Source organism: Nematostella vectensis, chromosome 4 (genome assembly GCF_932526225.1).
Source record: "Nematostella vectensis chromosome 4, jaNemVect1.1, whole genome shotgun sequence".
NCBI classification, from domain to species: Eukaryota; Metazoa; Cnidaria; class Anthozoa; order Actiniaria; family Edwardsiidae; genus Nematostella; species Nematostella vectensis.
The window spans coordinates 11,692,889-11,705,600 of NC_064037.1; the positions used below are offsets into that span (position 1 = coordinate 11,692,889).

The 12,712-nt window shown below is 41.6% G+C and overlaps 1 protein-coding gene and 1 long non-coding RNA gene across 2 annotated transcripts; one reads left to right on the forward strand and one right to left on the reverse strand.

Annotated features, from left to right (window-relative positions):
* The first annotated feature begins 5,885 nt into the window (after window positions 1–5,885).
* Window positions 5,886–10,821, forward strand: LOC5516630 (putative amidohydrolase YtcJ). The gene is made up of 5 exons (XM_001636571.2): window positions 5,886–6,468; window positions 8,302–8,757; window positions 9,626–9,784; window positions 9,990–10,380; window positions 10,567–10,821. The coding sequence occupies exons 1-5, from the start codon at window positions 5,968–5,970 to the stop codon at window positions 10,776–10,778; spliced, it is 1,719 nt and encodes a 572-aa protein (XP_001636621.1). The 5' UTR covers window positions 5,886–5,967; the 3' UTR covers window positions 10,779–10,821.
* On the reverse strand, window positions 10,811–12,070 carry LOC125561777. The gene is made up of 2 exons (XR_007307489.1): window positions 12,015–12,070; window positions 10,811–11,495 (listed from the first exon to the last, which is right to left on the reverse strand). It is a non-coding gene; the product is annotated as an uncharacterized LOC125561777 (long non-coding RNA).
* Between the last annotated feature and the right edge of the window lie 642 nt (window positions 12,071–12,712).

Here is a 12,712-nt window from a genome sequence, read left to right on the forward strand (position 1 = left end):
CTTTTGTTTTGTTTTTGATATCATCCGAAAATAACAAACCTTGACCTTCATATACTCAAGGCACCGACGGTCAGCTTCTTTATTACCATACCCCTTAGCCCCCCGTCTTTCCCTTCCCCGGGGAATTGGAATTCCCGGAGATCTTTCAGAGACAATTTGGGGAAGGGGGTTGGGGAGGGGGAATTTCAGGGAAATTATACGAAGAAGGTAACATGGAAGCTAAGAATCAATCACGATTTATTACATGACTCAAAGCGATTCGAATCTGAGCTTGTAAATATACAAGCTTATGTATTAACTCGCGCCCTCCTTTAAATAAGCGCCCCCTCCTATTAAGCTGCCCCTCCCCCTAGAAAATATCAACAAAAGCACCAATTTAATGATTAAAATCTTCATATTATTTACCATATTCTCACACATGGGTCTAATTATTTTCCCTTTAACTTCTATATCCATATGAGCGCAAATCTTTTTCAATCATCTTATTTTCTCCAAACCTTTGTGCGCTTGTTAAGCTGATCTCAGTCCATTAATTAAGAAGCTGGTATTTTCCGCCGAAATAAAGAAAGCGGGCCGCCCCGCTTACCAGAAAAAGACCCGAAAAGTTGTATAAGCTCACCGGGCGCTAATTTGAATCATTACAGTATGTATGCATCTCAACCCTTCTTGTAGGGTGGCACCTGTATTTGGCTTTAAAAAAAGTTGCTGAAAGAAAGTCAGAAGCGAATGGGCTGAATCATCTGTGAGTAGCAGGAAAAAATCTCAAAGAAATACAGGGTTTTCAGGACGTGGTTCATGTACTGTGCTGGAGACCTTCGCAAAACCAGGGGGGCATAGTTGAATTCGAATCCCGAGAGCAATTGGCGAGGGATGAAGTTCTATAAATTCATTATTCTGCCTCCCTTCCCAGTTTATTTTTCTCGCGCCTCTTTTCCTGTGTAGCTCACGTCAACACGTTTTACTTTACAGTAACAGAACGGATGTATAAGGGTAAAGTATTCCAGGCTTTAGCCCCATTGTAATGGAAGTCACGGAAAATGGAAAATTGATTTAAAAGATAGGCTAGAGTTATGGGATAGTGCCATTTAGGCACTTGAAAACCAGAAGAAATTTTCTGCGCGATTCAAGAGAGGGCCAGCTGAGAGTGCGCCTTATTTCGTGCTGCTGAACTGGACATCTTTCTATGATGCTAACAGCACGCCGCTGCAGTCTGTCCAGGTAGGCGCTGTGCGGTTGGCCAAGGCCACTCCAAACTGCGGAGCAGTAATCAACAATAGAAGTATCATGGACCTCATACAACGTGATACAAGCCTCCCCCGGAATGTCCTTGTCCGCTTTACGCAGCATGCCGAGCCTGTATGGAATTTTTGCAAATGTAATCTATATGGACATTCCAAGAGAGATTTGGATCAAGCATGACTCCAAGATACATAAACTGATATACTCTAATTTGGGCTTCATTTGCGGCGGTGGAAAAGCTGCTTACCCTGCCAAGACGCTGATGTGTACCTACTAGCATTATTTTAGTTTTGGTGTAGTTTAGATAGAGACGGTTACTTTCTAACCAGCTGATAATGTTGCTGAGATCTACAGTTAAATTTATAATTCAATATCGGCCACAGAACTGCTGCTGAAAAAGAGTAGTGCGTCATCCGCATAAAGCTGGATATCACAACTGTTTACGACAGATGGTAAGTCGTTTATGTAAGAAATGAACAGTAGTGGACCGAGCAGGGACCCTTGAGGTACCCCGAACCCGAACTAACTGGTTGCGATCAAATGTCTTCGTTCTATAACACAGGAAAGAAAAAGGACACCTGGGGCGTTCGTGAAGATGACTTCAGTGCTGTTCTCACTCGGCAGCATCCCTGACAAGGAGTCTGTGAACCAAGTCTTCACACCTGGAGCTATTTGTAGTTATAATGTACGGTCGCACTTGCACTTGTCTGGCGGGGGATGCGGCAAGGGCAGGCATCTTCCCAAAGAGAAACAGAATAGAGGTTCTCCACCAATATCTGCTGCTTTGCTTCAGCACGTCTTGCGCGCTGTTTACAACGCTGGTCATTACTGGGTCAGGGACTCACTGACTGTCCTACAATCTCTTCACCATCTGAATGGGAACAATAAACCGGCAGTTGACAGTGGGAGCCTGTCTGGACCCTCCCAGAGTTGTGAAGTGTTTGTCAGTTGTTGCTCCTAAGTGTGTTAACCGGAGAAAGGATGCGTAGTCGATGCAAGTTGGATGCATCTCAGGCACAGCCATGTGCAAATGTGGCGGAAATTTGGAGGTCCAATAATGCGCAAACTATCCAATTTGGTCAGAGCTAGGAACCATATGGAAATTCTATAGGCTGTGTAACCCTTTCTGTTCTTAGCTTTGCATACCGTGTAAATTTTACCTCAAAATCTTGGGCACCGCGTCACTCCAAACTGTCGTCCACTGTAGCACGCGAGGCCGATGGCATCCTGTCACCCCCTGTCGTGTGCGAGTCCGATGGCATCCCGTCATCCCTTGTCACGTGGAGTCTGATGGAATCCCGTCATCCCTTGTCGCGTGCAAGTTTAATGGAATCCCGTCATCCTGCGAGTCCGATGGCATCCCGTCGTCCCTTGTCACGTGCGAGTTTGATGGCATTCCGTCACGACTTTTTGCTCGATTGTCTGATAAAATTTCGTCACCCTTTACTGCAAGTCGGGATGGCACCCAGTCACCACTACTCGCATGCGACTCCGATGGCATCCTCTCACCGTGCAACAATAGAATTCAGTCATCCCTGTTGGCAATCCAGCCATTTTTTTTGTCTTGTATACACATGTTAGTCAAATTGTGCACTTAGAGAAGCTAAAATTTTTCCGCAGTAAGGATAAAACAGAACAATAAAAACAGAACAGTTTAAAACACTACAATAAAGCTACTTTGACGTTTATTACGATTTTCAATGTATATTGTTCAATATAATTGGATTGGCGGTCATCTTTATTCCATAAAATCAAAGGACTTGCATGAAACTATACAAATACTTTATAGTTAATCTAGAGAGTATAAAATTGATAGGAAAAGTCTATAAAATAACTTAGCTTACTAAATGGATAACCGCTTAATACTTGACATGCCAAAAAAAACTGGAAGTTCAAGGATCTGGGCGTGGCGTCCTAGTAAAAACTGCTCTGTGTCTGCCAGTCGAACGTTTTGCATAGTTTCAGATATATATTTACGTATTTATCGTATCTTTTGGTGATTATTCATTATAATCTACACTATGCAGATCACGTTAAAAGTTTTCGGCTGAGTAATCCTTGAAGTTTCTGTAATGAATAATCTTCGAGGGACCGTGCTGTTTCTTAGTTCGTCGTAGTCGATGTAGTGCGCGCGCCCATGTCGTTATGTTGTTATTTTGCTAGTGTGCACTAGGCATGACACGGACGAAACACACACATGTGGAGTGGCGCAATGCGCCTGCTCTATTAGCGAACAGTTATGCCTAGTGCACACTAACAACATAACAACATAACGACATGGGCACTCGCACTATTTTTAGCCCGACATAACGACATGGACATAATGACATAAAAGAAAAAACATGTTTTTTTTCCTTATGTCGTTATGTCCATGTCGTTATGTCGAAGATAAGAGTGCGCGTGCCCATGTCGTTATGTCGATATGTTGCTAGTGTGCACTAGGCATTACTAATCTATCTTGTACGGCGGACATGACGGAAAAACATGACTTAACGCTTCAAATAATATTATTTCACATCTAATAAGGCGGACAATTTCTCTAAATACTTAGTGAGTAATAGCAAACAAAATATCAAATGCGACTATTTTAAAATTGATGCGACTTTTTGTAAAGTGTCATTGAAATTTGAGCTTTTCGTCCCTGAGCTCATACATAGCGCAAGGATGATCAAGGAAAAAAATATCTTAAAAAGCCAAAATCTGGGTATGTGCATTTCGGCCTCACGTTATTTGTGTTTCAAAAATCAGTCCGGAATACAAGGAACCGATGGCCATTGTAAGAAATTGCGTCTTCTTTCTCTATTTCGAATTGCGAATTTTCCAGGTTTTTCCGTCATGTCGACATGGACATAATGACATGAAAAAAAAATGTCGTTATGTCCATGTCGTTATGTCGAAGATAAGAGTGCGCGCACCCATGACGTTATGTCGATATGTCGCTAGTGTGAACTAGGCACAGTGGTATAGATGTGGCCAAGCAAAGTTTGAGGACGAGCAGTAATACGCGTGCGGGGTTGCGTAAGGATATGTTGCGTAAACTGATAAGATGTAAACAACTGGCGAAGGTTTCTTGCATCGGGTGACAGTTTCTATGGTAACAAGTCCTGGATAAAATCCACTAGACAGGCCAGTTCCAGACACGTCACCAGAAAGTATATCGAGTGTGGCCAGAGAGCAAAATTAAACGATTACGCATACTTTAGCCATTGCAAGTCCTCGTGGAGCCTTAGCATTATTAATTGTACGTTCAAAAAACATCCAATAGACACACTACTTTTAAAATTTCGACAAAATAATTGGGGATTGTCGTAATAATTTCTTAAACATTTAGAGCGACTTTTAGACTAAATTGAAAAATAATTTTAAACGTTTTTAGAAAGGTGAGTGTAATTTGACTCGTTATGACCTGTTTTCCAGGTAATGGCAAAGGGTCAATCATGTTCCACTTCTCAAAATGTCATTTCAATTACAAAGAGACTTGCTAAATTATTGTTAAGCTCTTGATATTAACCTTTATGTTAAGAATCTGGAATATACAAAAGAAGGGTTTTATTACCTAGGATACCAAAACCAATTTTCAATTATTTGCCTATATTTTTATCCCCATATCACAGAAAGGACAGGTCTTGACAGAAGTTAGGAACAACGTAATATTCAAGATACGAAAACGTAGTCTTGAATGAGCTTAGATTTGATTAATAACATGTTTTTTGGTTATTTTTAATTTCTGCAGCAGAGTCACGTGGTGTCTTGTCCTCGCATATTCTTGTACATAAACGCAGGGGGGTACTCGGCGGGATCTTCAGGGTAAAAGTGACAGGGATAGTCGTCGGGAAATTCGAAAAATACCCCTTAACAGCAAAAACTTTACAGGCAAATGTCATATCATAGTTTTAGTGTGGTAGTTTTAGCTTTAGTTTACTCTTCCTCTTAGCCGAGAGTGTGCACTTAATGTGGGGCCAAGCTCATTTGTGTTTCCCCCACCATGACAACTTATAAATAAATAAATAAATAAATAAATAAACAAAAAAATAATGAATACACAAAGAAAGCAAAAGAAAAATCCAAAATAACGGAGGTACCTAGAGCGACCCATCCCCCTGTCTAATACCTGAGTCCCCGCCCCCCTCACCCTTGGGGAATATAAAACAATACGACAATAAAAAGAATAAAAATCTGAGTATGATAAGGCATTAACGACGATGGAACATTATCCCTGAACAATAAAATATCTCGTGCGAGGCTTCCCTTTCAGCAATGAAAACAACTTCTGGAAAATTAAAAAGATATTATAAGATGGGTTCCCATTGTTCGTGGTTCGTAGAGATGATTAATGGTTGCCAAGATCATCAATTATATGGAAATATTTTGAGAATTTTGACTTACCAATAACATTTTTTGTAGTATATGCAATCAAGCTAATGCTCAAGTCCCCAAAGAAAACAAGACAAATTCTTAAAAAAAGAAAGTGCATAAATTTAGAACTATATTGCGTAATAAACAAATGACTAGGAGTCCTATCGTGTTACCAGGTTAAGAAATCATGAACAAGAAAAGCTGGTTTGTTTGGATTACTACTCATATTGAAATAATTTTGATTGACATGCCAAATTCATGTTCATATTTAAAGTGGGTCTCTATAAAGAAGACGGGCACTCCTAGTTTGCCACTCGGCGCCAACCAGCGACAAGTACAGTTCTGTGAATCCAGCTTCTCATAATTGCCAAAATGTCCCAAAAGGAGTTTGCAGATACCATCTTTACCGGAGGTAATATCTTCACGATGGATGATGCGAAGCCTAAATGCGAGGCTGTGGCGGTCAAAGGCGACACGATCCTTGCAGTTGGACGCAAAGACGACGTCTTCAAATTTTCTGGGCCAAGCACAACAGTAATTGATCTCGAAGGCAAGACGATGTTCCCCGGATTTATCGAGCCACATCAACATGCAATCCAGGCAGCAATTTTCAGCATCCTTCCAAGCATCAGTGGCTATGAATGCTTCTCCTATGCCGAGGTCAAAGCTCGCATAATGAAAGGCATTTCCGCTGTTGATCCATCGCAAAGTCCGCTCGGTTGGGGCGTGACCTTTGGCTGGGACCCCGAGCTGGTTCGCGATCTACCAGCCTTGGATGCGAAGTTCATCGCTAAGGAATTCTCTGCTGACATCCCTGTGTTGATTGTGGCGCAGAACGGGCACGCCGCTTGGTGCAACCATAAAGCGTTTGAGGTAAGAAATTATTACCCAACAACACCGAGAAAGCGCAAAATATCGACGAAGAATGGATAAAGTACAAATATAGCAATATTTCATAATCGTATTGCTTTCGCTGACTTTCGTCAGACTTACCCCAAGTGGCCCTCTTTGATTTTCCCTAATAAAAGCGCGTTTTAATGGGCATTTTTATGAGTTAGCGAAGCAAACAAAATCGAGTGCGCGGAGAGGAGGCTTATTCCGCTCGCACGATTTTCGAATATAATTTGCATATATTTGCAGCGAAAAATAATGACGTTATATGCAAGTGTGGCACGCGCATGTCACGTGTTCTTTTCTCGGGTAAATAATATTTCCTCTCAAACACGACAGACAACCTGTGTTTTGTGTTCTCCAATCATACGCCCCGAGCATTTCAGTCGTCGCTCGCCTCAGGGCCGATCATAAAGGCGATGACACCCTCGTATTTTTTTTTGTACCTGACCTTTAAACAACAAGATATTTCTCGAACCCAAATATAATTGATTAGTCGTTGAAAGGACAATTAAACATTTTTGGATACAGACAAATCCCAATGTTGTTTTTTTTGTAGTTTTGAGATTTCGCACCACATATCAGCAGATCAGCGGTGCAGAAGCACAAAGCATACATTATTTTTCGGAATCACTCCTCGCTCGGCAGAGATAGCGGTCATGGGCTTTTTTCTCAAATTTGCCAAACGGTTTGTGTTTGTTTTGTACATACTCTGTTTGTATAAAAAAAAAAACACCTCTAATTTTCAGGTGGGGCTGGGCCGTAATTATTTTTTGAACATTTTAAGGCTGAATATGTTTTTATGGGTGTTTTTAGCGGAGCCTCATGGTCATAGGAAAGTGATATAGCTATACGATAAAGTTCCCGTGGTCACGATGGCGCGTAAGACTAACGGGGAAAAATATCTCTGAAAAGAAGCAGTCACTCGGTTGCCTTTTTTCTTTCACTTCTAAAAAAAAAAAGGAAACTATATACTAGGGAAAATGGATGTAGAACAGTACAAATTATTGAGACGACTGGAACAAAGACTTCCCAGAAGTGACTACACAGAAGCAAAGACTAGACCCAAGACCTGAAGACAAAACCCAAAGCACTAAGATTTTCAAGTGTTCGATAAACCGAAGAGCCAAAAAAAGGCAGAGAGAAATAAGGCAGAGATAGATCGAGGGATGGTATGTTCAAGTACGCAAAAAAATTTGTATAGTGATGAAAAAAGGACAACTAAAGAAAATAGTAGGGACTCACTTTATTCTTGTGTCTGGGGATGTCTCCTGAGTACATAAAAATTTCTAAGGTCTTTAATATTCTAAACCTAACCGACTAGAAATTCAATCGAACTTGGGGGCTCTGCTTTTAGGCTGTGTCTAAATACATCTAGTACATTGCAACCTGAAATAAACACACCAGCCATTGTATATAAAATCATGGTATCAACAGAATCACACAAATGATAATCTACACATGGAAAAACATTTTGCTACTGAGCCTGCACGCTCTTAGAATTTGTTGGTGAAATATCAGGCTGGACGTTCTTATACTAATAAGGTTCTTATATAAAAGAAAAGTGTGTTTGTTCCCCCTTAACAATGGTGCACATGAAAGCCAATATGAATGGTTAAATGGTATATCTAGACAGACTACAGACAAGCTGTAGAGAAACAAGGTGATCTGCACAGGCGTGGTGTAGACAAGCTATAACCTTCGTCGGACGAAGGGCCAACGCTCGAAACGTCAACTACTCTGTTTCACCGCGGCGTTCATTATACTTTTTCAACCTTGTGTTTATTTATAATATGAATGTTTATCTCTTCCCAGGTTGCTGGAATAGACAGCTCTGTTCAGGATAGCAGTGACGCTGTTTACGGCCGTGAGGAGGATGGCTCACTTTCCGGGGAGGTCTGGGAGTCTGGCGCTATTCTTGGATTGCTGTCAAAGATGCCTAAATCACCTGACGCCGACCCGAAGAAGCTGCTAACAGACCAATGGAAGGCGTACGCGTCTTACGGCTTTACTACCGTCACTGAGCTCGCGTACACGCCCAACCCACCGGTCGATGAGATCGTGGTCAAGATGTCCCATAATAAGGATTGCCCCATAAGACTGGGGTTGTACCAGCTAGTAGGAGAGATATCCGATGTTGGTACGACCAAGCCGATAGCGGAGCCCACTGAGATGCTGTGGGAAGCTGGAATTAAGCTTGTTGCTGACGGCTCACCGCACTGTGGTACCGCGGGTATAGTCGATCCTTACTTGGACAGTGAAATGACTAAGGTAAACAAGCTTCTTGTAGAGAATAGGCGATAAAAGGGAATAGGGGATAAAAGGGAATAGGAATTAGGGGAAGAAAAGGGAATAGAAATAGGGGATAAACCTTAGTAGCATAATTCTATTAAGATAAAATAAATGTGATAAAATGTTATATTGGTTGCAGCTGTGATTGTATAATGGTGTAAGTGATGTAGGTGATTCTTACAATGATGATGGGTCACGACAATAATGATGATAACGATATGGGGAGGGTGATAAAGATGATTACAATAAGTTGTTTTTGTTCATCAATCTTTTCCCGGTTTGTGCAAGTGCGTGTCTAGAGAAAAACGCATGGTAGGGACATGAGTAGTTACTCACTGACATGGGACCAATTAAGTTCAGATCGGCATCTTAGCTCTGGTAATACGCCTTTAGGACTATCAAAAACTTTTTCTATTCAAATACACAAAAAATTACCCCTTTTTTAAACTATCGACGAAGGTGTTAACCGGAGTCACACTCGTCTCGTCGCATGAGCAGAGTGGAGGCCTGGTCCCTAGGAACCTCACCCTCTGGACATGCGCCTGTTGTGGTTATATATGTTAATTACTTTTATGATAATCCATGGCCGTAGCGGGCCTCGAAAAATTGGGGGGGGGGGGGGAATTCAAAAACATTGAGAAAATACTTGGGGCGCACAGCCACGCCCCTACTGCTCGTTTCCTTATAAATTTTAAAATTATTGGGGGATGGGGCATGTGCCCCCAGCGCGCCCCACCCCCTGATACGGCCCTATAATCTGATGCCAATGGGGGATGATATTCACAATACTGATGATACTTGCATTGATAATGTTGCTGATCAGTCTGTCATCTCATTTCCTTGACAGATATTGTCGTTCCCTCCACCCCCCTCGAATGGTCTCGTCCTTCACACACCTGAGAACTTGTACAAGATCGTACGCTACTGCCACGAGAAGAACATGCAAGTAGCTACGCATGCGCACGGCGATCGTACGTGCAAGGAAGTCGTAGACGCCTATGAAAAGGTTTGAGGTTCACTCGCTTACGGCGGGTCATTGGTTTTTACCTCTAAAATGGGTAGCTTGGAGACGCAAGAACGTGTCTAGAAAAAAAGGCAGGATTGGTCCCAGAGTAATAATTCACTGGCCATGGATCAATTAAGTTCAAATCGGCACCTTTAGCTTATTTCGATGGGTTTGATGGGTGTAACGCTTCTTCCTTATCCCTCAGGTGATGAATGATTGCAAGACTCCCACGGACGTGCGCCATCGAATTGAGCATTGCGGCCTGATGACACCAGAGCAGATTGCGCGCGCAGCCAAGCTCAACATCGCGATGTCCTTCTTTGTGGACCATCTCTACTTCTATGCCACGTCATACACCAATGATATACTGGGCCCAGAGCGAACAAACCGCTGGACTCCACTATCCGTGGCTACCGAGTACGGCGCCAAGTGGACCATCCACCAGGATCACCCCACCTACCCCGGCCACGCCCGTCCCTTTGCGAACATCAAGACTGCCGTGACCCGAACCCAGCGGGATGACCCGAAAACTGTGTACGGAGAGGAGTATAAGGCCACTCTTGACGAGGCTTTGAAGGCGTATACCATCAACGCAGGTTAGTTACAACAGAATCTATAGAATCTATAGAAACCTTGTTATTGGGGACACCTGGTGACTGAGGACACCTCTTTTATTTTCTACAACTCTGGAGCGGCTGAACAAAATCGATATATTCACAATTATTACAAAGCCCGATTCCCATTAGCATGCCAAAACCGTTGACCTTATTTTGCAATTGCAGCGTGGCAGTTGAGGAAGGAGAAGGAATTGGGAAGTCTTGAGGTCGGCAAGAAAGCTGATCTGCTCATCATATCAGACAACCCGCATCAGATGGACGCATTCAAGCTGGAGGAGATTAAGGTGGTGGACACGTTCTTGGGCGGGCGGAGCACCAATCAGACGGCGATGACAGAGAAAAACAAGCAAGGAAAACAAGTGAAAGTGTATGCTTGACCATGTACAGAGAAATTCAAATAAACATGGAATCAATTACAAACGTTGTTTAATCAATTCTGTCTAGCTCAAAACTCTTACAAAGGCCACATAGATTTTTATTACGAATTTTGTAAGAAAGTGGCTTGTATTAATGAATTTTTTGGAGAAATCAATAGCATTTCTTTTCATCATTCTTTATAATTTCATTATTTTAAGCTACTACTCTATACAGTATCAATACCTAAATATTTCCAATATATGTTTTTCTTATCTACAAAAAGCTAACGAGAAATAATGCAAATTATAAGGTGCTTAAGGGGCGAGTATGTTTTTTGAACGACCCAGTGGTCCGTTTACTATTAAGATTTATCGTCAAATATACTTTAATTCCATATAATATCTATAATTGCGCAAATCCTGTCTACATGCCTGCTTGAAAATAGAAAACCATTCACCTCTTGTCGCGTGCGAGTTCGATGACATCCATTTACCTCTTGTCGCGTGCGACTTCGATGGCATCCATTTACCTCTTTTCGCGTGCGACTTCGATGGCATCCATTCACCTCTTGCGTTCCACGTTTTTAGAAAGGTGAGTGTAATTTGACTCGTTATGACCTGTTTTCCAGGTAATGGCAAAGGGTCAATCATGTTCCACTTCTCAAAATCTCATTTTAATTACAAAGAGACTTGCTAAATTATAGTTAAGCTCTTGATATTAACCTTTATGGTAAGAATCTGGAATATACAAAAGAAGGGTTTTATTACCTAGGATACCAAAACCAATTTTCAATTATTTGCCTATATTTTTATCCCCATATCACAAAAAGGACAGCTCTTGACAGAAGTTTGGAAGAACACAATAGTCAAGATAAGAAAACGTAGGCTTAAATGAGCTTAGTTTTGAATAATAACATGTTTTTTGGTTAGTATTTATATTATTTTTAACACATTGACCCCTCAACCGGCCTGTACCGGCTTTGGGAAGTACCCACAACCCAAAAAATTCATAAATGCAAACTAAACACAACAAGATGAAGATACTCAGGCATCAGTCTAAGGGATAAATGGTCTTGAAGATATTCATCCAACCAAGGTGTTGGCAACTACTCTTAAGCCAAATAATAGCACAGGTTATTTGACAAATTTCAAATCGGACAAGGAAAGAAAAGCAGAATCACCCCTCTCAATAAAACGCTCAAAATACAACACAAGGGAGAGAGATCAGCAAACACAGCTCAAGACACAATTAGATACCTTTATTCTGATCCTCCAGGTTCATTTCCATGGCCTCAAAACACAATGTCCACTCCTTGAAGGCTTGTAAAACCACGAAGATGCCTTAACGGATTGAAAAGCATTTTGGGAGATCCAGGGAAAAATTTACGAGGGGAGGGCCAGTCAACACTCCTCTCCCCAAAGTCAGATGGTTTTTTATAAGTCTTTTCACCCCGAAGACAAACAAATCAATTCCAGGTCATACAGACCCAGAATAGCAGTGTAAACAATTTTGGAATCAATTTGGTTTCAGAAAAGACAGCATTTAGGAGAGCTGTGGTGATTCATTAGAAAATTATTTTCTCATCCAGGCAAAGCCAAACAAGAAAAAATCATCATGAATCCACCTTTGCTTGCAAATATCCATAAGCAAAGCACTCAATTATGCCCCAAAAGACTTCATGATGTCCTGAGACACTCTCCTAATATGCTCATAGCTGTATTTTTGATGAAAAATACAAGCAACCATAAACTTGTGCTGGCTTCAGCACAACGACGAGGGATTTAAAGTGGGGACCGCAAAGCACTGTTGGAAAGCTTGGATACCGCTGACTAGGTGCAGCTGTGTTTGACTTTGACGGGCTGTATAAATCTCAGAATAGGGGGGGGGGAGGTATCTGTTTTCAGTCTGTTTTTTGTAAATTCAGCTCAAAAATTGCCAGGAGTCAATGGGTTAA